The 27,624-nt window shown below is 52.9% G+C and overlaps 10 protein-coding genes across 10 annotated transcripts; 3 read left to right on the plus strand and 7 right to left on the minus strand.

The window, feature by feature from the left end:
* Positions 1 to 98: 98 nt before the first annotated feature.
* AA0111_g2327 (hypothetical protein) lies at positions 99 to 1,637 on the minus strand (the record flags this gene model as incomplete). The annotated part of the gene is made up of 4 exons (XM_028648086.1): positions 99 to 786; positions 839 to 972; positions 1,032 to 1,345; positions 1,406 to 1,637. The coding sequence occupies 4 exons, from the start codon at positions 1,635 to 1,637 to the stop codon at positions 99 to 101; spliced, it is 1,368 nt and encodes a 455-aa protein (XP_028510282.1).
* Positions 1,638 to 3,297: 1,660 nt separating this feature from the next.
* On the plus strand, positions 3,298 to 4,954 carry AA0111_g2328 (Succinyl-CoA:3-ketoacid coenzyme A transferase 1; the record flags this gene model as incomplete). Its single annotated transcript, XM_028648087.1, has 3 exons — positions 3,298 to 3,357; positions 3,407 to 4,768; positions 4,823 to 4,954. 3 exons carry the CDS (start codon positions 3,298 to 3,300, stop codon positions 4,952 to 4,954), a joined length of 1,554 nt encoding a protein of 517 aa, XP_028510345.1.
* A 172-nt stretch (positions 4,955 to 5,126) lies between these two features.
* On the minus strand, positions 5,127 to 6,821 carry AA0111_g2329 (hypothetical protein; the record flags this gene model as incomplete). Its single annotated transcript, XM_028648088.1, has 3 exons — positions 5,127 to 5,759; positions 5,809 to 6,410; positions 6,461 to 6,821. The coding sequence occupies 3 exons, from the start codon at positions 6,819 to 6,821 to the stop codon at positions 5,127 to 5,129; spliced, it is 1,596 nt and encodes a 531-aa protein (XP_028510344.1).
* Positions 6,822 to 7,524: 703 nt separating this feature from the next.
* AA0111_g2330 (hypothetical protein) lies at positions 7,525 to 9,426 on the minus strand (the record flags this gene model as incomplete). The annotated part of the gene is made up of 3 exons (XM_028648090.1): positions 7,525 to 8,366; positions 8,413 to 8,765; positions 8,813 to 9,426. 3 exons carry the CDS (start codon positions 9,424 to 9,426, stop codon positions 7,525 to 7,527), a joined length of 1,809 nt encoding a protein of 602 aa, XP_028510043.1.
* A 743-nt stretch (positions 9,427 to 10,169) lies between these two features.
* Positions 10,170 to 11,493, minus strand: AA0111_g2331 (Conidiophore development protein; the record flags this gene model as incomplete). Its single annotated transcript, XM_028648091.1, has 5 exons — positions 10,170 to 10,367; positions 10,422 to 10,694; positions 10,744 to 11,213; positions 11,272 to 11,332; positions 11,389 to 11,493. The coding sequence occupies 5 exons, from the start codon at positions 11,491 to 11,493 to the stop codon at positions 10,170 to 10,172; spliced, it is 1,107 nt and encodes a 368-aa protein (XP_028510044.1).
* Positions 11,494 to 12,004: 511 nt separating this feature from the next.
* Positions 12,005 to 13,158, minus strand: AA0111_g2332 (hypothetical protein; the record flags this gene model as incomplete). The annotated part of the gene is made up of 3 exons (XM_028648092.1): positions 12,005 to 12,205; positions 12,254 to 13,024; positions 13,075 to 13,158. The coding sequence occupies 3 exons, from the start codon at positions 13,156 to 13,158 to the stop codon at positions 12,005 to 12,007; spliced, it is 1,056 nt and encodes a 351-aa protein (XP_028510041.1).
* Positions 13,159 to 14,004: 846 nt separating this feature from the next.
* Positions 14,005 to 16,914, plus strand: AA0111_g2333 (hypothetical protein; the record flags this gene model as incomplete). Its single annotated transcript, XM_028648093.1, has 6 exons — positions 14,005 to 14,040; positions 14,092 to 14,184; positions 14,237 to 14,322; positions 14,379 to 15,527; positions 15,575 to 15,695; positions 15,745 to 16,914. The coding sequence occupies 6 exons, from the start codon at positions 14,005 to 14,007 to the stop codon at positions 16,912 to 16,914; spliced, it is 2,655 nt and encodes an 884-aa protein (XP_028510042.1).
* A 406-nt stretch (positions 16,915 to 17,320) lies between these two features.
* On the minus strand, positions 17,321 to 17,863 carry AA0111_g2334 (hypothetical protein; the record flags this gene model as incomplete). The annotated part of the gene is made up of 1 exon (XM_028648094.1): positions 17,321 to 17,863. One exon carries the CDS (start codon positions 17,861 to 17,863, stop codon positions 17,321 to 17,323), a length of 543 nt encoding a protein of 180 aa, XP_028510039.1.
* Positions 17,864 to 19,123: 1,260 nt separating this feature from the next.
* On the minus strand, positions 19,124 to 20,665 carry AA0111_g2335 (hypothetical protein; the record flags this gene model as incomplete). The annotated part of the gene is made up of 1 exon (XM_028648095.1): positions 19,124 to 20,665. The coding sequence occupies one exon, from the start codon at positions 20,663 to 20,665 to the stop codon at positions 19,124 to 19,126; it is 1,542 nt and encodes a 513-aa protein (XP_028510040.1).
* A 414-nt stretch (positions 20,666 to 21,079) lies between these two features.
* Positions 21,080 to 26,537, plus strand: AA0111_g2336 (DNA-directed RNA polymerase I subunit; the record flags this gene model as incomplete). The annotated part of the gene is made up of 3 exons (XM_028648096.1): positions 21,080 to 21,261; positions 21,316 to 24,601; positions 24,648 to 26,537. 3 exons carry the CDS (start codon positions 21,080 to 21,082, stop codon positions 26,535 to 26,537), a joined length of 5,358 nt encoding a protein of 1,785 aa, XP_028510037.1.
* Positions 26,538 to 27,624: the final 1,087 nt, after the last annotated feature.

The following is a 27,624-nucleotide window of genomic DNA, read 5'->3' on the forward strand; positions in this document are numbered from 1 at the left end:
GTATAGCAAGCCTGTACATTACGCACACTAGCGATACAACACAAAGTTTTTGCTACCATGAGACCAAAGACGCTACACTGCCTTGACTAGCTCGCTTTCTAGATGACAAACACATACGGTCGATCGAAACACTCATCCCACCCTGAAACCCCGCCCTTCCAATACCTCCTCAATACCGAACACGCCTTGATCGGACCACTCGTGCCTAGCGTCCTGCTCAACTCCTCCAAACTCACTCCGATCCAGTCCCTCGTCGCCTCTCTACGGTATATAGCTTCTACACCCACCACCACCAGCGGCCATGCCATGAATCTAGCTATACGCGGATCCTTGAGTGCTGTGCGCAGATTGCGGAGTAGGATATCGCCGTGAACTGTTTGAATGTCAAGCAGTGAAGCATCTGCTGGGAGGACAGTGAGCGAGCCCAAGGATAAGATGGCGTACAGTGCGAGGGCGGACTTGTACACTGTGCCAACAATCAACCATTCATCGTAAAAGGTGCCAGGTTGTGCCCAATCTTCAACCGAGAAGGCTTCGATGCGAGCAAGCAGATCATAAGCCTTCAATGTGTGGTCTACATCAAAATCACACTGCAAGACTGCCGCAGATGCTTTGGCGCGCAGTCGGTTTGTATGCAGCATTTCGGTGAACAGTTCGGGTGGACAAAGCGTGTACGGAAAGATGAGACTGTAGATACTGGCAATGTCCTCGGTCACATCATCTGCAGTGCTGTTGATCTCAACTTGGTCCCACGACGGACTGCACGTGTTGGCCACGGACACAATCCTGTTCACTCAAGTTAGACCCTGACCGCAATTCACATCACAAAGTAACGTACAGTAGGTAAAGTACCAACGACGGCACCAAGTGCGGCGCTTCCTTCATAAGCTTCTTCGGCCCACCTCTTAGGTCGACTATTCGCTTCATGCCATTCACATGCGAGCGCCAGTCAGCAAAGCTAGGATTCTGGAGCTGGAACTACTTATCAGTACTTGATTCGAAGTCTACCGATTGGCACGGGCTCAACATACCTCCAAGCACATGAACATGAGAATGGTAGTGATTGTCATATCCGAACATCTTGTCTTGTCTTGGCCAATATGCTGGCCTAATGCCCGCAAAGCTGCTCCACGGTGGTGGTATACCTTCCACCGATTGGGAGCTAGCACTGCGCGGTCGGTTCCCAACGGAGAAGTATGGATAAAATGATTGAGGGACAGGCAGACTAGCGTATGGTGGATTGCCGGGGTGAGCAGATGCAAGGCCTGTTGAGGGAAAGGCACGAGTGCCGGGTTAGGTGCTAGCTCTCCAGCTGCCTTGTATGTTGTATGTATGCGTAGGTTGTCTGGTAGCATCAGCGACTAGTCCTAGATGCGCCTCTAATGTCAGGTCAGGAATTACTCACAGTATTGAACAGCTTGCACCACTTCCGAGGTTTCATCCATAAGATCCCCATATCTCGGTACGTCCTGCAGTTGTAAAACCTCGAGTAGACGTTTCAGTCGTTGAAGTGGATTACGGTCTGAGCGCAACAACTTTGCAGCCTCCTCATGTGAACCACTTTCGACAATCTCTTCGATCTTAGCCCTTCCACCGATCTGAAATATCCTGCCCGCTTCTCTAGCACTTGCTGTCATCTTGAAAGACAACGTATGGAGGTCCGTGACCCGATCTCCAGGGTAGGGGACCCGATCCTTCTCCCAAGACGACAGGGCTGCTTCGTAATCTACAGGCTCACAAATGTAGTCTTCTTCATGCATCGGCTTACAGCTCGATTGTTCAGGTACGTTAACATCCTGATACGTTCTCGTCTCACTATTGGCTATGGGTTCAATGGTGTAGGTTTTCGGCGAGCTACCGTCTTTCTTCCTCCTCCGCCTAGAAGTTACCTTGCCTGGCTGGATCCACTGAAGCGGCTTTGCGTCATCATAACCACAGCATTGACGACCGGCTTTCTGACACTTCATACAATGTGGGAACGTGTTGTCGCATACTAGACGCCGTTTGAGACAATCCCAGCATTGACGCGTTGCTTTGTTTTGTCCTTTCTGGGCCATGGTCGCTTTCGACATCGGACAGGACTGCTTAGGTTCAACCGGAGGGTATGGTCCAAGGTGGTGGTTGTGGCGGATCTAAACGCCTCATACAAGCGAGCATCTCTGTAGCTTTATTACTACAGATGGCTTAAGCTTACACTCCATCATAACGGTACCCAGGTAGTGATCGACCGATGGTGATAGGTGTAGCTGAACGACGTGCCTGTCTTGGCCATGATTGCTACTGCATTGGGTCTAGCCGCAGCTAGGCGGCTTACTTGCGGGGGTAACATGTGGCTGGGGGCCTTAGGCCAGTTGGGATTCGGAGGTGCCGAACAGAAGGCTGTGCTACCAGTTGCGTTGGAAAAATGCGATGCTTCGAAGCATAGCGAGATTGCTTGGGTATCTAGTCGGCTGCGATAAGATTATGAGTGGTGCAACAGAGATGAGCGATGCGCACCTAGGGAGCATTTGCGTCATTCAAGGTCTTACAAGCACCACAATGAAGCTGACATCTCATCTTCCATGCCATTATCGTAACCCTTTGGATATGTTTGCCATATTGAAAATTCGCCAAGGCATAAAGACCCGGATCGTGAATACCATCAGTTCATGGATAATGCCGGAGAGGTTACTATCTCACAACGCATTTGAATTGTACAGTCGCGACATTGGTAAACATCCAACCGTTCAATACAGCTTTGTGATTCTGCACCTCTTTTCAAACCTCAACAGTTTCTTATCAAGAAAGTGAAATGTCTCTACTGTCTCGTTGATCGGCCCTGGGCAGAGGAGAGAGAGGCTGTTGTGTTAGAGTAATGGACGGCAATTTGGTGATGGTTCATATAATGGTCCGATCAACGACATGAACTTTAGGTGGAAGGGCTGGACATGTAGAGAAGAATCGTGAGCCTCCAAGGCTCCTGATGAATATCAGACGTTCCGGGCTGGAAAACAACTCCGTGGTATGCCTGAGTCAGCCCACACTCACCCAATCAGCATCTGGTATCTTACCTCTCCGCTTTCCAGGCCCTCGACTTTCCTCCACATTCCGCGTCGGCGCCGTTCCGCCCTCCCGCTTGGAGAGGCCGACGCAACCCATACTAAAGATTCCCGAGGCTGCGACGATGCTTGGGTCTATAGATTTCGGGGGCGCAGCATCCCTCTCCACGGCCACCTGTACATATCTTTCCAGTCTGTAGATTGAGGGCTGAACATAATATTCTGCAAGTTTGTTTACCTGTACCAAGCTCTGCCCATAATGCCGTCGATATCCCTTACCCTTCGCACGGCGCGCACCTTTTCGCGAAGCACAACAAAAGTACACAAATACCATTGAACCCATGTTAAGCAACAACTGACTCTGGCAGACATACCTCAACCTCTCGCGCTCCTTCTCGTCGTCTCTCCGCCGCAATGAGATCAACAAGGTTTACCCAAGTGCCGCAGCGGCCATCGAAGACATGTCATCCGACAGTACGCTTTTGTGCGGAGGCTTCGGTCTTTCAGGTGTTCCAGATACACTCATTCACCAAGTAAAAAGTACACCAAAAATCACAGGCCTAACCGCTGTATCCAACAATGCTGGCGTGGTTGGGGGAGGTCTAGGTTTGTTGCTGGAAAGCAAACAAGTCAAGAAGATGATTGCAAGCTACGTGGGCGAGAACAAGGTCCTCGAACAGATGTATCTGACTGGCGAGTTGGAGCTGGAACTCACACCCCAAGGCACACTAGCAGAGAGGTGTAGAGCCGGTGGCGCCGGCATTCCAGCATTCTACACCCCCGCTGCTTTCGGCACCGTTGTGCAGACCGGCGAACTAGCACTCAAGCATAACAGTGACGGCAGCGTAGCACAATATTCCACACCTCGCGACGTCAAAGTCTTCGCTGGCAAGAGCTATGTAATGGAGGAGAGTATCAAGGGCGACTACGCTTTTATCAAAGCATACAAAGCCGACCGCCTGGGAAACGTCCAGTTCCGCTTCTCAGCCCAGAACTTCAACGGCGCCATGGCTCGCAACGCCAAAGTAACAATCGTAGAAGCTGAGCACATTGTCGAAGTCGGTGACATTCCACCAAACGCCGTCCATGTCCCAGGCATCTATGTCGACCGCGTAATCCAATCGACGGCTGAAAAGAAGATTGAAAAAGGCGTCAACGCAAAGGACCCTCAGGAAGCGGTTTCTGCCTTGGGCGCTGGCGACGCAGCCTCGAAACGCGAACGCATCGTCCGTCGTGCAGCCAAGGAGTTCAAGAACGGCATGTACGCCAACCTCGGAATCGGCATGCCTATGCTCGCTCCTTCCTTTGTTGACCCCTCTGTCGAAGTCCAACTTCAATCCGAAAACGGCATCCTGGGTCTCGGTCCCTATCCACAGAAGGGACTTGAAGATCCCGATCTCATCAACGCGGGCAAAGAAACTGTCACACTTCTCCCTGGCGCATCATGCTTCGGCTCAGAAGAGAGTTTCGGCATGATTCGTGCTGGGAAGATTAACCTGACAATCCTCGGCGCTATGCAAGTTTCTGCAAGAGGCGACCTGGCGAATTGGATGTTGCCGGGTAAGGTCAAGGGCTTTGGTGGTGCTATGGATTTGGTGTCGAATCCGCAGGCCACCAAGGTTGTTGTTACCATGGAACACACGGACAAGAAGGGAAGGCCGAAGATTCTTAAGCAGTGCGAGTTTCCGCTTACGGGCAAGGCGTGTGTAAGCCGGATTATCACGGATTTGGTAAGTAACCTCTTTTCGATTCAAACGCTGGTACTGGAGACTGACGTTGGGTAGTGTGTGTTCGACGTCGACTTTACCGAGGGCTTGACCCTGGTTGAGCTTGCGGATGGTGTTACCGTAGACGAAGTGCGGTCGAAGACTGGTGCAGACTTCAAGGAAGCAGCGGAGATCAAGCCCATGTTGTAGAGACTCTAGCTGATTTACCACACTAGTCCTTATGCTTGCTCAAAATACCAATATGTTTCCCTGCACATATATAATGCATGTCTATATCTATATCCCAGAGTCGCCGTGAGACGTCGACAACAAACATGTCCTAATGAAGATGCGAATACAACAATCAAAACACACTATCAATCTACTCCGTCCTGGTCTTGAGGCTGCCACTTGCTCCGTCAGTCGCAGGATCGTAGTCGCCGCCAGTCTTCAGACTACGACTCCTTGCAGGGACTACGGTAGGGTTGGCCTCCTTCAACGGATCACCCTCAGCAGCCTCAACATCACTATCCTCGCCATCAATGCCCGCCTCACGCCTCCGCCTCTGTCTCTCCAACCATTCCTCATCATCCTCATCCTCACTATCCTCATCTCCAATAACGCCATACCTGCCCTCAGTGCCACTGCCGCTGCCATGCTCAGGATCCTTGATAAAGCTATCGATGATCCAGTACTGTAACGCGTTCATAATCAAGGGGAAAATAAACATGACGAAAGTGATCTGTAGCGCCGTGTTCCCTTCTGTCCAGCGAAGTGCCCAGTCTCCTACCCATGCGATCCAAGGCAAGAAAGCGAAAATGGCGAGGACACAGAGTTTCATGCCGATAAGACCGAGGAAGTAGATTATGGACTGCTTAAGCCACCAGGTTGCGCGTGGTGGCTGGCCGTAGTTGCCGCTGCGGATGGACTCTGGGGGGTTGGCAAGGGGCGTCTTCGCGAATGCGGCGTGGAGGATCTTGAGGAGCAGCACGAGAATGGGTATGCCGATCGTAGTCTGAGGCTTGTTAGTCGCGAAACACAGGGGTCAGTAGGAATGTACTTACGTCGATGGCCAGGTTGAGGAGATAGAACGAACATGGGTTCGGCTGATCACCCTCTTCGTTCGTTCCGGCATACTTGGTGGTTGCGCTTGTGGTCGCTGCTACATCGAATTTGCCAGAAGACAACATGGACATCAGAACATTTGCAAGGTGCAACAGAACTGAACCAAAGACCTGCTTCGAGACATCGAAGAACCAAATCTTCATAGGTCGTCGCGGGGACTCTCTCAGCCTCTTGACGGCAAGAGAGGACACTGCGAGAAGTCCGAGAGCACCCTGCACAAGCAAGGCGAAGTTGCCAAGGAGGTTGCACTCGCCCTTGCCGCTCTCGCCATCCATGGGGTTCTCTTGTGCTTCGGCGATTTTACTAGGCTTAGCAGCAGGTGCTGCAGTCTTCTCAGGCTTCGCCTCCACAGGAGAAGCTTCGGATGACGGTGTGGAGGTAGGGCTCGGTACGTTTTCGGGCGCCGCTTCTTCGTCGTTGGAGTTGACATTGTCATCTGTAACGGCAGCGGTTGACTTCTCGGGAGCTGGCGGCGTAGGTTCAACAGACTTCGGCGGTTCGGCCTTGACACCATCAATGCCCATGAGTTCTGTCTCAAAAACTGCATACACGGTTAGACAGGGCCAGATGGCTGTAACGGACCACACGTACTCAGTGTAGATCCCGCAGGAATCTTGGTGCCCATAGCCCGGTTGCCATATGCCAGGTTGGGCGGGATGATCAACTTCCTTCCTTCTCCTATACACATGTCCAACAATCCCTGGTCCCAGCCTTTGATGACCTGGCCCTTGCCAATCGTGAAGCTGAAGGGTGTTCCTCGGTCATAACTCGAGTCGAACTTGCTGCCGTCGCTTTGCAGCGTGCCCTTGTACATCATCGACACGGTGTCGCCTTTCTGAGTCTTGCGCGTACATTCGGCCGGTTTTGTGACTTGGACTTCGAGATCCTGCGCGAAGACGAGCGAAGGCAACAGCGCCAAAGGGAGCGCCAGGAGGGTAGTGAGAGGCCGCATGGCGGCAGTAGAGCGACGTGAGGTCGCTGTCGAAGGGGGAAAGCGAAGGGAGTACTGCGCGTTTCTCGGGAGGTAGAAAAACGGCGGTAGAGTGGTGCACGCCGGCAGGCAGTACTACTTAAGCCACGATGAGGCTTACTGCCGGGCTTTCGGGGCTTCTGAAACCTGCGTTGTGCGAAACAAGCCCTGGAAGCGCCGCACGCTTATAAGTCGGACGTTTGCCCGAAACAGAATGCCGTGAGCAAACGGCAGGAGGGGGAGTGAAGGAGATGTGCATGTGCATGCGCGGGTGGGAGTGGCAGGTGTTCACGACGTGCATGACCCTGATGAGGTAACTGCGGCCAAGGGTTATGCCTAGACTGCAATTCCGCGGCTCATGGCGATCACCGAAGTCTCTCCAGTGTGGTTGATTGGTCTTTGCACTGAGCTACCACATGCACTACCACGCGTAATACCGTATAAACTCGTTCGCGTTCATCGTCAACCAGATTAACAGCTTGTCAAACATGTGAAATAGTTATTGATAATACATAGCGAATGTGGTTCAGATGTAGTCTCAGGGAAAGGGTATAGTAATCCCACGGCGGCAGTTGAACGCTCGCCTTTCACTACCCACATGTTCCAAACGCCCATGATGCTACAGAATGCGATAAAATACCCAATGCACACGCTAGAATCAAAACAATCGCTGCACACTTGCATGCTACTCAGTGTCCCGAGCGGTTTTTATCGGGCTTGTTCTCGCTGGAGCTTCCGTTACTTGTCCCCCACTTAGTCCAGGCGCAAGCTGGAGACTGTGGCGTACAATGCCTTGTCCTGGTCGCACAACGACACTGCCTCTTCTGTCGCGCTCCAAGGGATCCACGGTATTGACAGGCGCATACACCTCTTGGTTCTGGAGATGCGCATTCATGCGAGCTTCCTCCCTCATCTTCTTGATCTTCATGTAATTGTATGCCGCGATGCTGCCGATCGTGACAACAAGCCCAGTCAGGTTGATAGGCGTCAGGGGATCCTTGAAAACGAGGTTTGCGGTTCCAATGGTAACAACTTCCTTGAAAATGCCGCAAATGCTAAGAGTGACGACCGAAGTGCGCTTCAGTAGAGCGAACTCGGACGAGGTCATGAGGAAGGCCAGGACTCCCGGGAACAAAAGAATGCCAATGCCGAGGCCAGTGCCTTTAGTTTCGAATAGGTGTGAAAGACCTTCCATGAGCGCGGAGAAGCCTTCCACGGGTATCGCGAGAATAAGTATGCTGATGAACATGACGGGTGCGAGGAAAAAGATGGAGGAAAATGGGTTCGCGGTCGCGGGGTTGCGGAGGAGCAGAATTTGGGTCAAGGACCAGCGGAAGCCGGATGAGCAGGCTGAGACCATGACGAGAATGAAGCCGAGTGTGTGAAAGGCAGCCTCGCCGGCTACCATCATGACGACACCAGTGGTCATGATAAGGATGATGAATACAAGTCGCCAGGACGGCTGTTCGAGGCGAAAGAGGAATGCGAAGATGAGCACGAAGCCGAGTGCAGATGATTTGCACATGGCTGTTGTTGTTAGCCGCGTTCTGAGAAACGAGATTTCATCCCTTACTGAAAAATGTCAACGAGATGAACTTCAAGCTCGTATTGCCCAGGCCAATGTCCATGCCGGTGGCCGCACCGCACGGGCCGAGTCTGCTGAAGTAGAACCATTTGGTCATAAGTGGCTTGTTTGGGTCCAAGGGCTCCATACGCGCGCCGGCAGCGTGAGGGTTAAGGGAATCGTGTCGAGGTCGAAAGGAGGGTATTAGGAATAGAACGAGCGACGCAAGCGTGAACTGGACGACCATATGCAGGCATGTTGTGAAGAGCGGAAATGGAAAGATGTTCTTGGTCTCGCCGTCGCCCTTGGCTTCCTTGAACATCCATTTGTTGTAGACAGATATCGAAATGGAGAAGAGGTACCTAGACACATTAGCTGGGCTGAGACAACACGGGGGGTTGTGTCCTACCATAGGCCTATCAGGGCTCCGTTGACCAGCATGGACTTGAGCAAGTTCTGGTCGGCGAGCTTCTTCTCCTCCTTTGTGTACGTATCGTCGGGGACGATGCGCTGGTCGAGCAACGTGTTCCTCCTCTTTCTTCTCCGGCGTCTCCGCCTGTCTCTCTTGGTGAGGCCCGTCTCCTCATCGTCTTCGAGCCCGTCTGCGCTCATGTCGTCGAGGTCGGAGTCGTCGCTGTCAGAGTCGGAATCGGAACGGTCCGCACCGGACGAGGATTCTTCTCCTTCTTCAGCAATGTGGTCGGAACGGTGCCGGCGGTGCTTCTTCAGGTCTGTTTTAGTGGGCAGGGTTGCGCCGGCGAGCGAGGAGGAACGTCTTCGAGCTGCCGTCTGCTCATCCGTCATGGTAGGGGTGGGCGGATGGATGAGTTTCGCGATGTTGGTGCGTGGTTGCGAGACTCGGGGGCCGTCATCCGAATCCAGGTCGGAGATGGAGCTGGCGGAGGGAAGAGACGGTAAGGTTCTCAGAGGAAATTCATTCCCCGGACTAAGCAGCGGGCCTTGGTGTGTAGCGGTGTCCTGCAACTGCAGCCAGCGAGTTATCCGGGCCCCCTCTGAAGTCATGCTGCTCGATGGCGTGCACCTGATTCGCTTTAGTCTGGCCGCCAAGCCGAGAAGGAGGAAGAGCCGGTTTCCTACCTAAACTAGCGACGGGCTAGCATCAGGGGCTTAGCGGGAGGATGCGTCAAGGGATGCTTCAACGCGACAGAAACGATGCAGGTACAATTCTCCAAACGCGACAATGTAAGCCGTCTGCCGCAGGTACGACGTTTTGATTGTTACGGCCCTGCTACCTGCGACACCGGCTTGGCCGCGGACTCAGACAGACGGCCACCATAGCAGCCAATCACCACCACGTGTCATAGTTAGCGATTAAGCGGGGAAGCTCGCCGCGGGAGATCCACCGCGTGATGAAATATGGAGTCTAGATGTCTTTGCGGATCCGAGATGCCGGCTACAGCACGCGAGCACTTGGTATCTATCATAGTATGTAATGCTGCATGTGGCCTGCTGTCGGATTGCTCGCACACCTTCAACATTCCTTGAACAACTATTTTTGGAGCTCCAAGGGGTTGACATGCGCAAACATACTTTTGAAAAAGCAGGCCGACCATGATCCGCTGTCCGCGCACAACGTACTGCGGGCCCTGCATCTGCAAGCCCACCCTGCATCCACAACATCCATCCGTTTAAAATGCGCCGATGATGCTGCGCCCGTCTTGTGAACAACTCCAAGGATATCAAACCTCAAACGCCATGATATGCAAAACCTAACAGATAGACATCATACTCGCTTCCAACACTGGCTATTGCGCTGTCGGTGGCACGACCGGAGCTGGCGGAAGCTGCTCGATCTGTCGGATCAAGAAGCTCTTCTCGTCGATGAACTGCTCGTCTTCTGTGCGGTCGTCCAAGAATGACGGCAAGAACCGTAACAGCTTGTCCCGGTTGCTAATCAGGATCCGTTGTACTGCGACCGATTTATTCGGGTTGGCAACGAACACCTGCGTTTGTCAACACACACACACACACGCACAATCACACCCGTCAACACTCACCTTGAAGACATGGAAACCCTCGTAGTTGATCATCTTCCTGTCGTCTCGCAGTAGCTTCATGATGATCTTGAGATGCTCCCCCGAGTCAACATATTGCGTCATAACATTGTAGTTCGCTCGGTCGAGCAAGATCTCGCCCAGCAGTTTGATAGACTGGCGCTTCGTCACATAGCTCTCAGACTGGATCAGCATCGAGTTGTACTTGGTGAAGAAGGTGTCAAAGTTGGTTTGTAGGAATGTAGCGACTAAAGGCTTGTGCTTTGTCAGGATTTCCTGTCGTGTGTCAGCGTGTCCGTTCACATGTTCCAGCCAGTCAACCTACCCTGAATGTGTTAAATGCATCGGCACTGACTTCAAACGCGCCCTTGTCTATCCAGTCAAAGAACTTCCAGAAGACACCGTTTCCAGAAGACGGCAGATCAGGGTTCACGTTGCCCAAGTCAAGCGTCTTTCCGTCTTCCATTGGCTCGTCATAGAGCAGCAGCGCAGCGATGGCATCGTACTTGAGCGCTTCACGAAGGATGCCACCACATGGCATGGCGCTTTCTCGCCTGTCGTAGCCTCGACATAGAGCTATTATAATATCCGGTCGGTATGCGACGACGTGCTCCAATACCTGCGGTGTAGCTTGTCCTGCGGGCTTGTAGCGGAAAGCAGTGGAGAAGATGACTTGGGCGTCTTTTCGCGACTCGAAGGGGAGCTTATGAATGTTGATTGCTAGCGCATAGAGGAGGTCTTCGTTGAGGATGTTTGTAAGAAGCTGGAAGACAGCCTCCGGGTTGACTTCTGTGTCTTTGGCGCCGTCAGCAGCTAGCCCTGCAGGTGCATGGTGAAAGGACAGCAAACCTACCGGGTGTGCCCTGAAGTCTAACTTTCATCTGTTGCAGGTCCAGAGCAAGTCCTTCCTCTAGCTATCACATGTCAGCCATGTCGCCCAAGGCGCCCCATAGCAGTCGTCTGGTCGCACCTTGGGGTTGGGCCTGTCTTCTTGCCCGAGCCGCAGCGTAAGCTCTTTGATAGAGCGGGTAAGCTCCAGGTTGTTCTTCTGCTTGTTTCGGAATAGGAATGCCATGTTGAGTGGGTTGGGAAGTTTTCCAGGGCGGGGATCGATGTGGGACAGCGGCGGTGCTATGAGGGGCTGTGACTTGAGGCCAGGGCCGGAAAGCTGCTATCTTGACGGCGACAACATACAGGCGACTGCAGGGGAATATGTCTGGAATTCGTTGGGCGGAATTGGGTATACGGGGGGACAGTGCGGTTGTTGCTCTACGTCTACTTTGCCGTGGTGATGCTGTTGCTTGTGAGCGGCCGAGGATCAACCCTGCGTCGCTAGCGCACTTTGTGTACGTCCACTCGCCCACAGCTGATTACTCTAGATTGCAATCACTCGGCCAGTGCATCGCTGGCAAAAATGGTTATATCACTATTTCACTAATATTTACAAATTATGTTATGCATGTGTCAGGCTACTCGGCGCGTGCGGAATCGCCCCGCGCCTCAAGTTGCGTCCTGACGCGAATTATCCCCAACATGAACCCAGAAACTTATTCTGCAGACGAAAAGTAGGCATGCTTGAGCACCTGTCATATACAGTCAGCTATGTCTCCGTATTGGGCGCACCAACTCCCCTCGGATGCACTCATTCTCGAGCCACTCTCATATTTGACTAGGCTGGCGACGACATCTCGCTCTACCCCGGAAAGGTTTGGCAGCAAGACCGACCAGTCCTGTGTTGGGTATTCGTAGAATTGCACCTTGCCCCAGTCACGGAAACTTGCAGCCTCCTACTTCAGTTAGCAGAGTTCAGAATCAGACAAAATAGATCGACTCACCGGCCAGACATCTAGGTTCGGGGTTCCGAGCTTCTTGAATACGCTCTGTATCAAGGCCAAATCGCTTCCTAGTTCTCCGGAGTCGAACAGCGTCTCGTGGCTGGGGTCAAGAGCTTCAGCGACTGTGCAACCAGCAGCCCACAGGTCTAGGCTACAGCCATACTTTTGGTTCCCAAAGAGTAGTTCCGGGGGTCGGTAGCAGGTAGTGCCAACATCGGTAATCTTCGCATCCGCGGATTCTGACCCTGGCACTTCAGGCGCCCATGCGATACCAAAGTCGGAAAGGTATGCTGGCCCGTCGAGAGACTTGAGGAGTATGTTGGAAGGCTTGACATCGCGGTGTATGATCCCTTTGCTATGGATGTCGGCGAGTCCAACGAAGAGGTCCTTCAAGCACGACTTAATCTGGCTCTTGGAAAGTTTCTTGTCCCGCAGTAGGTCGCTGAAGTCGTAGCGCACGAACGGGAAGACCAGAACAAAGTGGCTTCCGTTCTCACGAAAGGTTTCTATCAGTGGAATGACTCGCTCCGACGCTGCCATGGCTAATATCTTAGCCTCTCGCTGTGAGTCGTGCGGAGGCTCCATTACTGATGGTGTAGTAATCTTTAACGCTACAACTTTGGTCTTCGAAGGCGACTCTGCTGGAAAGTAACTTTCACCACCCAGCGCAGGTGCCTTGTAAATGACAGAGAAGAGACCCTCACGATGGTAGAGTGCATTTTGGTAGTTGCCAATGGGCTTCCCACCCGGTGTCGGGACATAATCTTCATCCTGGAGTTTAGGTTAGCAAACTTGCATGCACTTGTAGTGCAAGTCCTGACCTCTGGTGTTGGGAAGTCGAGCGACGGTCTGGGAAGGGTTGTTATCTTGTCATTGCAAAGTCTGTCATAGTCGTCCTGCAACATGGTCAAAACAATTTTACCAATTTCAAGAGGCGGTCTGTACCAGAGATGTAGCGTTCGCGTAGATGGTCGTCTCAGCTACAGTAGCTTTTTTACGAGCATCGTCTGCAGACAGCGATGGGTCCGCTGTCTGGTAGGCTGATGTCCTGCAATGCTGTCAGTCCTGGAATATGACGTTGGACGCGTACTGATTGGGCCGATGTGTCTTTTGCACGCCAGGGGTGAATTGCGATCAAGCAAATATGCCATGCACAAGGTCGGGCCCTGTTCCGTGCTAACATGTACCGGGCTCCCTAGCGCGACAGTATAAACATGTTACTTGCATTTTCGTGACAGCCATCAGGCGAGCAGTGAAGCCCAGGCTCGCTCGCCAGTCCGAGGAAGCCATGGGGCGCAATGGGTGTTGTCGGACAGGTATCAGGGTAGCAGTCAAGCAGCGGTGTTGTCAAGGCAGGAAAAGAAGAAGAGTCGCCCCGAATGAGCGACGCGACACTACCCAAGCCGACGCGGTCGGTGCCCAAGGACGGGCTGGCCGTGCTCAGCAAGTCGCATAGTCATGCAATGGCTAGACAGGCTCTGGCGCGTCTCGAGTCCATGTGGGAAGCAGCTGGCGACTGGCGACTGGGTCCAGGGAGGCATCTCGAGGGTTAGTCGTTACCAAGGTTACGTCAGATGCCGGGCACAACCGCGTGTCTTGGACTAGGCCAAAAGCGACGAGCCCCAAGCCATGACTGACAGCGCAGTTGTGACAGCTCCACGACACCCGACAAGCTCGCCGAGCTTCCTCTCTATGTAAATATCCCGAATTGCTACCCTGTGGCTGTGCGCCTGTCCCCCGCATTCGTCGCCATGGAGCTCCAACGCAAAGAATACCCGGCATTGCTGGTGAGAGCTGTCTGTATGCCCTCCCCCAGCTTCGGCTCACACCATGTCTAGACATCGCTTTCGCCCGCCCAAGCCGTCACCGTCCTCGACAGTCGCATGAGACATGTCGGCCAGCTCAACAACCACATTGCCGACTGGCTACAGGTGGGTCGGCCCCCGGTGCCGCGCATCGTCATGGGTGCTCACCAATGCGCAGGAACGTCGTCGCGTCGAAGAACAATATGTCCAAGGTCTGCGGAAGCTCGCAAACAGACATCCGCCCGATGAGTCGTCGGATCTGGGGTATCTTCCCGCCCCATTCGCCTCGCAGCGCACGAGCTGAGCTAACACGGGGGCAGCATCTTCGCAACCCCATGGCAGAAGATTGTGAGCGCAACCGAGTCCGTCGCCCAATCCCACGCGCACCTGGCCACCAAGATCGAGGCCGACGTCGAACGCCCCCTGCGCGACTTCACCGCCAGCAACCGAGATGTGCTGGCCATGGCCAACATCCAGGGAAACCTGTCCGCAATCGCAAAAGACATCGACACGGCGCAGAAGAAGCAAGGCAAACTTCGCGATAAGGGATCAAAGGCCAAAGCGTCCGCCGTTGCCGATGCCGTGCAGGACATCGAGAAGGCTGAGCTGCAATGGGACTCGCAAGCACCCTACGTCTTCGAGCAACTGCAGGCCATTGATGAGACCCGTCTGAACCACCTACGCGATGTGCTCACGCAATTCCAAACCCATGAAGTCGACCAGGTGGAGCGCAGCAGGACCACAGCTGAAGAGACGTTGAACGCCATGCTGAACATCGAAACAGCCGATGAGATACAAACGTGGGCATTGAGGATGCGGAACGGAGATGCACCGCAACCTGTGCGAAAGCCGAGCATTCCAGGGACTCCTTCGAGAAACCTCGCACCGCCTCCTCCTCTGCCAACATCGCCCACTGCAGCGGATGACAACAGGAGCCAGAAGAGCGGCTCTGTCGAGAAACACAGCTCCAATCCTCTCAAGCGATTTGGGACAGTTTTGGGGCGACGGAGACAGAGTGCTCATCCATACGGCAGAGCGACATCACCAGACCGAAACTCTTCGTCAAACCTTGGTTCGGTATTCGGTGGATTCGGCAAGGGCAAAGCAAAGAATAATGAGAACCAGGGCTCCTCGTTGAGCACCACTGCAGAACGGCCAACTTCGCCTCTACGGCGCCTCTCGCAGAGGCCCAGTACTTCCCAAAGATCTGATTCCCCAAGCCTCACCCGCCAGGGCAGCACTGAGGCTGCCCCAAACGGCACCATACCTGAGTCGTCCGCCGAGGCAGACGCACCAGGCGCTGTAAACGGAACAACGCCAGCTCAAGATTCTATACCAGAGCTCAAAGAGCCCCTGCCACCACCTCCAGTCATAGAGACGCAGCCAGAACCAGAAAAGGATTCTGAAGGTTTCTCTGTGCCCCCATCCGCTCTGGATGCCATCTCGGAAGTCGAGAGGGAAGCAGGACTGTAAGATTGTTTAGTTCCCAAAAGTCTGCGTAGCTAACTGGAATCAGGGCACAAAATGAGGGCAATCCACCGCCACAATTCAAGCTTGACATTAGAAATGCTCCCATTCAAGAAGAAGATGGTGACGCTGATGCAGCTACCGCCAACCTGGTCAACACTCTGCGCGCAGTAAGCAACACTGGAAATACTTAGAGGACATATGCTAAAACTTGGACAGCAAGCCGCACAGCCAAAACGATCAAGCACGCTGCGTGGTCGCCGAGATGTTCGTAATACGATATTCGTACCGAACCCCGCAACACCAGAACTTCAAAGCATAGGCGAGGTGCCTCCGCTCCCAACGAGTGAATCTGGTCCCGCTTCCGGCCCTGGTTCAGCAACGTTTCCTGCTCCTGCTATCCCTCCTCAACCTACTTCTCCAGCTTTCAAGCCTCCACATCGCGCATTATTATCGGACGACCATGCCACATCGGATACACAATCCATCCGCTCGGGCCGATCGCTAAGTAGCTCCGCTAGTACCACAATCAGACACCCGGACCTGCATGAACCGGGGCTCAATGCGTCGTTAGTGGAGACCGTCAGCGCGTGGTTCGAGCAGGGCAACGTTACCAAGGCAATGGTAATCGGGCAGGTTGCGCTTGCGTATAACCCTGTCGACATCTCTGCCGGTCCTTTCGGCACCGAGAGTATACGTTTAGAGAACTTTCCTGTACTCGAGAAGGTTGCTCCTAACCCTGCATTCATCGAGCAGTCGGCAGATAGCCCGGGTAACTACACCGTAGATTTGTCAAAGATCATGAAGACATCGGTAGCCTTTCACTACCAGTTACACATCGAAGACAGCAACATCGGCTCCCTCCCACCAATTCTTTTGTCCCCAGCTTGGAAATCAGAACCGACACAGACGTCTGCCATCCTCAACTACTCCCTCAACCCCAGATTCGAACTTGGCGGTGCCACAAGCATCACCATTCGCAACCTCGTCCTTGTGATTCGACTCGAGCCTGGGTCGAAAGCGACGTCGTGCCAATCGAAGCCCACTGGTACCTTCTCGCGCGACAAGGGACTCATTTACTGGCGTCTAGGCGACGTAACCCTCTTTCAAGGCTCCGCCCCCCAAACCCTACGCGCACGCTTCGTAACTGACGGCCAGGCCAAACCTGGTAACACGGAAGCTCGCTGGGAGATTAGCGATGAGCAGTCTTTGACTCTGGGTAGCGGGCTAGGTGTTAGCATGATGGCGCCTCTCAACGCGAAGAAGGACGATGGCGAGGCTGACCCGTTTGCGGATGCAGAGGAGAATGCGCCGGCTAGTCCGGCGATTGGGTGGAACTCTGTAGCTACTGTTAAGAAGATTACCAGTGGGACGTACTTGGGTGTTTAGATAGGAATACTGTTGGCTTGAATAATGGATAGATGGAGGAAGAGGTGGGAATACGGACAAGCTTTAATATCAAGTGTAGATGCAGTACGAAGATGTTAATCAACACAATCTTTTCGATGTATAATTTTCCAAGTGTATGTGTATCGAGAGCAGTTTACAGCCTTTACTGTTTCCTCTATCTTTTTGCATATACGTTTTCCACATGAATATAGTGTTACCTCATGTTAAGTATACATCTTGTCTTTCCTCCTTTTTCCCACTCACAACATTTTGGTATTCTTGGCGAATCATGCAGTAAGAACGACAAGACAAGGATCGGAGTGATGGAAGTATTCATTACTGGGAGTTGGTATTGATTGACTGCGCACAAAAGCCTAGGCCCAAATACAAATACGAAAGAACAAGTCTACTGCACTACAGCAATGACACACCCATGATACTGAATCTGTTCCGGCGACTGCACCCCAGGCATGCCAGTCTTCGGCATCTCCGCATACTGCCTCCATGCTCCTGAAAGAACCTTGCTTACTATCGAAACGACAAGATTCGACGTCTTCCAGAAGTCTGGGACCCACTGATGCAACTTCCATATCACCATCGCTGCCATTGCCATGCCGCATATGAAGATGTAGAAGATCACAAAGATCCGGCGCGATTTCGACGCCGTACGGAGAGGGTGGCCTGGAGACGTAAAGGTGAAGAGATACCGTGTAGTTGAGTATTTTGGTAACGGGACAGGGTTCTTGATGTCAACGAGAGGTCCCGTGACGGGGTCGTCAAAGTACGCAAGTCTGCGTATGCGCTCGTACGTGTATAGAACCAGGAAGTCCAAGACCAAGGTCAGGGTAACCCGGTTGTTGATATAAGCAGTGTAGGGTGTGTCGACGTAAAGATATCGAAGCCAGCTACTGTCTGTAGGCATTCCGAAGACATCCTTGTAGTAGTCCATGATGAATCTTCGTGAAGCTAACAGCGGAAAAATTGGCAACCAAAGGAACAATGTGATGTATAGAGCCGGCGAGTTGCAGAGGACCCACCAGACGGCTTTGGAGGCACAGGTGCATCTTTCGTATAGATCACTCGTTCGTGTCATGGCTGAGATGGTCGCAGAACAAGATGTGTGTGTCAGAGAGAGAGAGAGAGAGATATATATATATATATATATGGACGAAAATTGGTGGTAGGCACAATTTATGGATGCGAACAGGGCCCTTCCGTTAACGAGCGTGAAATTGACGTAACCATGGTTTGGGATGACTACACATACTGTAACGAACGAAGGACAGCTCTCACCTCCTCCCGTCTCCCTGCAATGGGAAGAACACCCAGCATGCACGTGGAACACCTTAAACATGGGCCTGGATAACTTCGCGGCGTTCTTAGCCTATATAGGACAGCTCAAAGTATCTTGAGTGCCGCCAAGCATCATTGACTGAGGTATGCGTTGAGAGAAGGTAGAACAATAAAGCTCTCACGGTAGACTACTAAATTGCTGGAAATTGTGTTGCAATACCTGCCCGCATTACACCGAGGAGAACACACGGTCCTCGCTGCCGGCGTAGGAGGGGGGTTATGAGGTAGCGTGGAGGCATTCGTAGCAAACAGTATTGTAAGTGTGCCCAGCCCGCTATCTAGGGGACTACGACTAGCATTTTGCTCAGGCCAACGAGGCTGCTGAAAGTGGGTCCTGGGGCGACTCGGTCAAGAAAACAATATACTTTGAAAACTTGATGAACATGTGTGTTGCCGCGTATGCACAAGGAAGAGAATAGAAGAAGCAATTGAGGTAAAATTTAGAAACGACTAAGCACGAGAAATAAACCTACGATGATGCTTGTTTCGAGTTATGCCAGATAGTCTTCACAGTAGAGGACGGATACTGCAGCACTTACCGTAGATCACTACAAGGTAACTTAGGGCAAAAGATCGAACGGGCTCTGTCACGGCACGACTAGCCTAGACTAGGTAGATCTGAACTACACGCAACATCACAATTGCGAGGCTGGACCAAGAAAGGTGTGCATTAATACGTATATTCCAAACTATGGAGTTATGAGTAAACTTACATTTGGCATGAAAAGAAGTCCTTCGCGAATTCGCTTGCGCAAACGAGCGTCCTGAAATGGTGCATGTCCGATGCAAAGTCGTATAAAGTCGCCAAATATGTTGTATAGTTCCGGACTGTCCAGAACTCGAAAAGCAGAAGTGCTCACTCCATACTTTTGGCCAGGGCCCACAGGCTGTCAAGTTTGGCCCTTCCAAGTGTCTCGCGAGCCTCTCCAGCGGTTTCGCAGACTCTTGAGCCCCACTTCCGAAAAGAGCGCTCTTTGATCTCACCCTCGAAGATGAGGATACACTTATTGGATGAGTGGTCCTTTACGTCTCCAGTATCCGTGACTGGCCTCAGCCACTTTGGATCATGTGCTTGCTTCTCGGCCTGGTTCTCTGTAGGTGGCCCGTTCTCATGCCACTTGATACGTTGGAGCATAAGCTTCTTGTATTTGTTGATTGCATATGCGCCGCCTTCGACGACAACCAGATTGAGATCGGGATTGAACAGGGTAATACCGGTAAGTGCGTATTCTTTTGCATTGTTGTCGATCTGGAAGCGATGTTTTCCATAGGCGAGTGTGTTGATCTTGAAAACGCACATGTAAAGACCCTTTTGCGCGTCCTTATCCTGGTTGGCAGCAAGCTTGGCCTGCCGCTCTTCTTTGGTCAACTTGCGGTCTTCGTTTGCGGTAATGTGGTCATCGTGACGCTGCTGGATCTGCGATTCGACAAGCATCTCTACAGCAGTAGGGTCTGCAATGGCCTGCTCGCCCATGACACGCATCATGTTTCCACGCTTGACCTTGGGTGGTGGAGGCGGCTCCAATCCAAGACGGATCTTCGCTTGGTGCTCCTTAAGGTCGGCCGCACGGCGCATTCTTCTTAGCTTCTGTGTCTCCTTTGTGGTAAGATACATGGGCTTCACTTGGACTAAACGCTGGTCCTGAGGCGCTTTTAGGAGAGGGGGGTGCTGTACGTAGAGAGTGATGATAGAATCGTCAGTCTCCACCTTGACCTTGCTTGGGTCATCCATGCACTCGTAGGTGGGCTCGGCCAAAATACCCTCGTCCCACCATTCTATGTCCGGAGGGGCCTGAACAAGGAATCCGCGCTCGCTGTTCTCGTCCAGGCCAGCACGGCGGGCTTGGATGGCCAGAGTCTTCTTGATCTCTTCCAGGCGACGTTGCGCGCGCAGCTTGGAGGCCTGGTCGAGGTACTTTCCATGCTCATTGAAGGCCAGAACACGAGGACCTCTCTTCTTGGCAAGGGCGGCAGCCTTGGGATCGAAGTACGGGTTCTCTAGCTCCTCCTCTTGTTGTTGTTTCGGCTTGGAGGTAGCAGGCTTGGCCTTGGGATCAACTTTAGGCGTCTCGGAGCGGCGGTTGCCCAGTGTTGTCGCAAAGCGAGGCCCGGTGGAGTCGGGCGTTGGGGCTTTGGCGATTCCTGAGCCAGCCTTGAGCGCCTCCATCCTCGCTTTCATAGCGGCCAGTTTGTCCTGAACAGACTCGCTTGTGCCAGCCGATGCCGACGGAGGAGCCGCAGCAGCAGCAGGCGGCTTTGCGAAACGGGCAGCAATCTCGGCAGCCTTTGCCTTGGCTTTCGCCTTTGCGGCTTCGACAGCATCAGAGCCCTTTGCGCGCTTTGCGTCCCCGTTGGGGCCCTGACCGTCAGGGTACGGGCGCTTCTCTGCCATGGTCATGGTGGAGTGTGGTAGGTAAAGGAGTGTTGGTCGTGTGGTCGGACTATGCGGAGGTGCGGAGGTCGAGTTTGATTGAAACGGCGCGTCGTCGTGGTCGTCGCGGGATCGCTGTGCAGACTCGAGGCAATTCACTACATTCGATGCGCGGAGGATGTAGCCGGCGACTGTCGACCGGATGCGACGAGTGAGTGGGGTGAGGTTGATTTGATGATGGAAACCAGTCGCTGCGGAGGGACGCGAAATCAACGCTGCCGCTCAGCAAGCGTCTTGGCGCGTGCCGGCTAAACCCTGGCCGAACTTTTTTGGTCCCGAAAAAACTCCCCGCAAGTCTCGCGCCTGCTGCGAACCTTCACTGAACGCCTTTGCGCGCGATTCTCTCCCGGCAGAAAGCGCAACAGGCAAATAGGTGCCGTCATGAATACCCACCAGCCAACTTCCTCGGCCATTAATGGCGTCGAGTTTGGCTTCTTGACCACAAACGACATCAAGTCGCTCTCGGTGAAGCGCATCACGAACCCGACCACCTTCGATACACTGCTTCACCCCGTACCCGGCGGTCTGCACGATGCTGCATTGGGCGCTTTCCTGGACAACCCGTGAGCTTCACCATGTTTCTGCCAGCTCTGTTCATTCCGCTAACAAACTTCAAGATGCGGAACATGCGGTCTCACCAGCTTCCTGGGCTGTCCCGGCCACTGCGGCCACATCGAGCTCCCCGTACCCGTATATCACCTCACCTTCATGGACCAGCTGCTGCGACTGCTCCGGGGCAAGTGTGCATACTGCCACCAGCTCAAGCTCGCCCGCGTTCAGATCAACGAATTCGTCTCCAAGCTGCGCTTAATACGATGTGGATTGGTAAAAGAGGCGGCCGAGATGCACGAGCATATCAACATAGACAAGGGCAAGTCCAGCACTCAAAATGCAGACAACTCGGAAGACGATGACGACGATGACAACGCCGACATCATCACACAACGCAACAGCTACGTCAAGAAGTGCATGAAACGGGCAAACATCTCCAAGCACGAGGCACGATCGATACGCGACAAGAATGAGACCATCTCAGACGCGCGGCGACAAGTGGTCAAGGACTTCTATGCTGATCTCAGTAAGCGCAAGACCTGCGGTAATTGCCAGGGCATAAGCCCAACCTACCGCAAGGACCGTGGCATCAAAATCTTCCGAAAGGCCATGAGCCAGAAAGACAAGGCCAAGATGGCTCAGCTGGAAAAGTGCATACAGAACCCGCTGGATGTCCTGGCTCGCAGAGACGCGAAGGCGAAGAAGCAACACGTGCACGCGGATGAAGGAGTTGCGGATCTGGACCCAATCTCGGACGAAGACGAAGGTGTTGATATGGAGGACATACAACAGGCCGACGGGTCGCTCCTTGCTACCGAGTCGCGCATGGCGCGGAAAGCGAAGCCCGCAACCGATGCCTCCGAGAGTCTGCAGGAGTACGTGAGTGCAACAGAGGTCAAGGCAGCCATGACTCTGCTCTTTGAAGGCGAGCCTGAGATAATGCGGCTGCTTTACAGCCCTTACGGAACCAAGTCTCTTGTCGATGTGAACGCCGACATGTTCTTCACCCAAGCCGTCATTGTACCACCGAACAAGTACAGACCGGAAGACAAGACCGGCGACTCCATTGCCGAATCCGCCAGGAACAAGCTCTACAAGAGCATTCTCGAAGCATGCGACACGATCCGTCAAATCAGCCAGGAGATGCAGGGCAAACCCAACGAACTTGGATACCGACAGCGCAACTTCGACGACATGCAGACCCAGTTCGTCGCTCTTCAAGGCGCTGTGAACGCGCTCATCGACCGTGATGCAAATCCCGTACAAGGCCGCGCGGCAGTCACAAACGCTGATGGTATCAAGCAGGGTTTGGAAAAGAAGGAGGGTCTCTTCCGGAAAAACATGATGGGCAAGCGTGTCAACTTCGCCGCGCGCAGTGTCATTTCGCCCGACCCGAACATCGAGACGAACGAGATTGGTGTCCCTCCAGTGTTCGCCATGAAGCTTACATACCCGGAGCCCGTCACAAACCACAACTTTTACGATCTCAAAGAAGCCGTCCTAAACGGTCCAGACAAGTGGCCAGGAGCGCATGCTATTGAGAACGAGTTTGGGCAAGTCATCTCCCTGAGGAAGAAGAACTACGAGGAGCGACTAGCTTTGGCGAACCAGCTGCTCGCACCCTCGAATTCGTACTCCAACGGTGCTCGGAATAAGAAGGTGCATCGTCATTTGAACAACGGCGACGTTGTCATCATGAACCGACAACCGACACTGCACAAGCCTTCAATGATGGCGCATCGAGCACGTGTTCTACCAGGAGAGAAGACCATTCGCATGCACTACGCCAACTGTAACACATACAACGCCGATTTCGACGGTGACGAGATGAACATGCATTTCCCCCAGAACGAGCTTGCCCGAGCGGAGGCTATGACGGTAGCGGACACAGATCACCAGTACCTATCTGCGACTGCTGGAAAGCCGCTGCGTGGTTTGATTCAGGACCATATTTCCATGGGAGTCTGGCTTTCGAACAAGGACACATTCTTCACACGGGAAGAGTACCACCAACTACTATACTCCTGTCTGCGACCTGAAGATGGACATACGACATCAGGCAGACTTGAGACTGTGATCCCTGCAGTACTAAAGCCCCGGCCAATGTGGACAGGAAAGCAGATCATCAGTACTGTCCTGAAGAACATCAAGCCTGCGGAATATCAGGAATTGACGCTCACGTCCAAGTCATCAACCAATGGCAAGCTTTGGGGTGCCCACGTTGAAGAGCAGATTGTCATTGTCAAGGATGGTCAACTGCTTTCCGGTATTATGGACAAGAGTCAGATTGGACCTGCCGCAGGTGGTCTGATCAACGGCATCTACGAGGCTTACGGGGAGACGATTGCTGGACGCGCCCTTAGTATCATCGGTCGGCTGCTTACCAAGATGCTTCACATGCGCGCCTTCTCCTGTGGTGTTCAGGATCTGATTCTCACAGAGGAAGGAGACCGCGCTAGATTGGAAGAACTTCGAAAGGCAGAGAAGATCGGGTTCGAGGTGGCCTCCAAGTACGTCACTATGGATGCGGAAAAGATTGACCCTACCAACCCAGAGTTACGGCGACGCCTTGAAGCTGTCCTGCGAGACGATACCAAGCAACACGGTCTCGATCTGCTTACAAACACTGCCAACGGCAAGATCTCCTCCACGGTCACCGCAGCCTGTTTGCCTGACAAGCTCATCAAGCCATTCCCGAAGAACCAAATGCAAGCCATGACAGGTTCTGGTGCCAAGGGTAGTATGGTCAACGCTAACCAGATTTCATGTAATCTCGGTCAGCAAGTCTTGGAAGGTCGAAGAGTTCCAGTTATGATTTCTGGTAAAACGCTGCCATGCTTCAAGCCCTTCGAGACAAGTGTTCGTGCTGGTGGCTACATTGTCAATCGTTTCTTGACTGGTATCCGACCGCAAGAGTACTACTTCCATATGATGGCTGGTCGAGAAGGTCTCATTGATACCGCTGTCAAGACTTCGCGCTCTGGTTACTTGCAACGATGTATTATCAAGGGTATGGAAGGTCTCAAGGTCGAATACGACACTTCAGTCCGCGACTCCGACGGTACCATGGTCCAGTTCCTGTACGGTGAAGATGGTCTCGACACGACAAAGCAGAAGTACCTCAACGACTTCAAGTTCCAGGCGGAGAACTTCTACTCGCTAGCCCAAGCGCTCCATACCGCAGAAGCCTACCCGAAGGTCTCTAGTACTGAAGCAGCTGAGCACAACAAGAAGGCTGCGAAGAAGGCCAGGAAGGGTGATGTGGCAGCAATGGATCCTGCCACTGCAGTTTACACGCCATCACGGCATAGTGGCAGTACCTCTGAGAAGTTTTTGCAGGCTAAGCGCGACGTAAGTTCCTTGAATTCGTGTCGTTACAATTTACTAACTATCACAGTACTGTGACCAAAACCCCGACAAGCTGCTCAAGAACAAGAAGAAAGACGAAGAGGGTGAGATTCTCAAGCGTACTTTCGAGCAGATGCTTGATCTCAAGTACCTCAGATCTCTTGTTGAACCTGGCGAAGCTGTTGGTGTCGTCGCTGGGCAGTCTATTGGTGAGCCCTCCACGCAGATGACGTTGAACACTTTCCATTTGGCTGGTCACTCTGCCAAGAACGTCACACTCGGTATCCCACGTCTACGAGAAATCGTCATGACTGCTAGTGCGAATATTTCCACCCCATCGATGCAGCTGTATCCTCACCCCGAGTTGTCCAAGGAAGACAACGAGAAGTTTGCCAAGAGTATCACTCGTCTGCCGCTCTCGGCTGTGCTCGACAAGGTCACTGTCACTGAGACATCTGGCCCTGGTGAACAATTCGGCCAATCCAGGAGCTACAAGATTCGCCTGGACTTCTACCCAGCAAAGGAATACACGAAAGAGTATGCCATCAAGGTTCGCGACGTCGCCGAGTCCATTGAACAAAAATTCTGTCCACGTCTCCAGAAGATCGTTCGTGTCGATCTCAAGAAGAAGGCTGCAGAAAAGTCCTTGTCAACGGCGAAGTCGGCTGCTATCCCTACTATCGGTGAGAAGACTGGTAGGAGTGGAGAGCAGACAGTCGAAGAGTCCGAGGAGACCATCCGGGCTGGTCGGGAAGGCGGAGCAGAAGACGATGACAGCGATGATGGCGAGGGTGACAACGATACTACTCATGCCAAGGATCGCGGCCGACGAGAGGACAGTGTAGCTTATGAAGAGCCGGAAGAGGAGGAACAGGCTGTCAACGATAGGCTTGACCGAGAAGACGAGGTCAGCGAAGACGATGAGACCTACGGTGGCAGCCCCAAGCCTTCGCGTGCGGTCACCCCTGACCCCAACTCCGACGATGAGGATGAACGTATGCTCGTCCCCACCGACGAGTCCTCAGAAATCCGCCACGACCGTATCTGCCACAAGAACAGTGACATTTTTGACTTCAAGTTCGATGACCGCAAAGGAGCTTTCTGCGAGATTACTTTTGAATTCTCCGCATCTACACCGAAGCTTCTCATGCTGCACCATGTGGAAGACGCTGCCAATTTCGCCACTATCCACGTCATTCCCGGTATTACTGCCGCCCAATTTTCAGCCAAGTCAAAGGACAACCCTGAGGATGTCATCAATACCGAAGGCTCCAACCTCATTGCCATGCGCGAGTACGCACACATCATCGATGTAAACCGTACTACAACCAACGACATTGTGGCTATGTTGCATCTCTACGGTGTCGAGGCCGCTCGTGCGACGATCGTCCGCGAGATGCACGGCGTCTTCTCTGGTCACGGTATCTCCGTCGACCAACGCCATCTCAACCTCATCGCCGATACCATGACCAAGGGTGGTGGTTTCACACCATTCAACCGTATCGGCATGAAGGGTAACGTGAGTCCCTTCATGAAGATGAGTTTCGAAACCACCGTTGGTTTCCTCAAGGACGCCGTCATGGAGCGCGATTGGGATGAGCTCAAGAACCCCAGTGCACGTATTGTCGTTGGTAGATTGGGTGGTATTGGCACGGGTGCGTTTGACGTACTCGCACCGGTCAAGATTAGGGATCCGTTGAAGGATGTTGCTGAGGAGGTCAATGACGTCGTGCTCAACGATGTTCGTGAGAAGCGTGATTCCGATTCGGAATCTGAGGAAGAAGAAGAAGAAGAAGAGGATGAGGATGTCGATGGTGACATTCAAATGAACGACGTGGAGATGGAGGATGTCGATGCTGCCGAAGAAGAAGAGGTTGTTCAGCAATCACCCAAGAAGAAGGACAAGAAGAGTAAGAAGCATAGGCGGAGTAGCGATTAGGCGTCGTTGTTTTCGTTTGCTTGTACGTTACATTAAGAGGTGTTTCTGGGCATGGTACGGGCGTTTGACAAAAGGCGGGATAATATTGATGTAGTTTAGCATGTCGACAATGTGAAATGGCAAAAGTGTTCCAATTCGAAAGTCCTTTGATAGTGATAATGGTGTCCGAGTTGAATTCGAAATTGAGTATCTCAGAGCCCGCTGGGACAATCACCGACACTCATGACCGAGATGGTACTAGCTATGCTATAGCAAAGATCGATACCTGCTATTGCTTTAGGTATAGGTCGTCATTATCGTGATCCTTTACATCGTATAGATCGGCAGCCCGCCTCTCACAAATCTGGAACACGCCTGTCGGAACTGGAATCTGCATTCCGTCTTCGTATAGCCCGTAGTTGAGTAACGTTTCTACATCGCACGTGTAAGAACACATCATCGTTCACTATACGGAGAGGACCCTTGTTCAAAATGGACGGCCGATTACTCTCAGTTCTGAAAGGCAGGATAAGATGGCATGTCGAGGTGCTCGACGACCCTAGTACCCATTGTATGACCTCGTAGCAACATGTCTACATGCTTGTATCGTACCACTCGCTGACGGATAGCCGCCGTCCTGCGCAACCGTCATTGCGGCCTTCTCCTTATCCACAAGAACGCATGTCGTCGAACTAGCCTCAACAAACGACAGCGATCATCGATGAACCGTCCTCGCTTAAGCTGTCGATCCGCCACAGCGCATAAGCACGTGAAAGCTGCCGTTGTGGTAAAAGTGGCGGGCGTGGGGCTTGTTTATCGCATCCTTCCCGGCGGGCCGGCCTTGTCAAGAAGGAATGCCGATTATCGAGGTTTGGAGGCAGGTGCATGCCGCGGTTGCATTGAGGCTCGGTAGCAGCTGATCATGAGTATCGTCACTCGTGATAGCCAAGCCATTGAAGAAATAATGAGAGGAGACTTGTTTGCGAGCTTGAGCCGCAAGGCGTGACATGCAAAGCTCCGCTATGGCGCGATGAATAAGCTCGCGCAACATGTGCGAAAAACACGATTCGTGCACTAGCAGTACGCCAAATCTCGTCATCCACTTTCA

The sequence above is a fragment of the Alternaria arborescens genome (assembly GCF_004154835.1).
Source record: "Alternaria arborescens strain FERA 675 chromosome Unknown contig_4, whole genome shotgun sequence".
Classification (NCBI taxonomy): Eukaryota; Fungi; Ascomycota; class Dothideomycetes; order Pleosporales; family Pleosporaceae; genus Alternaria; species Alternaria arborescens.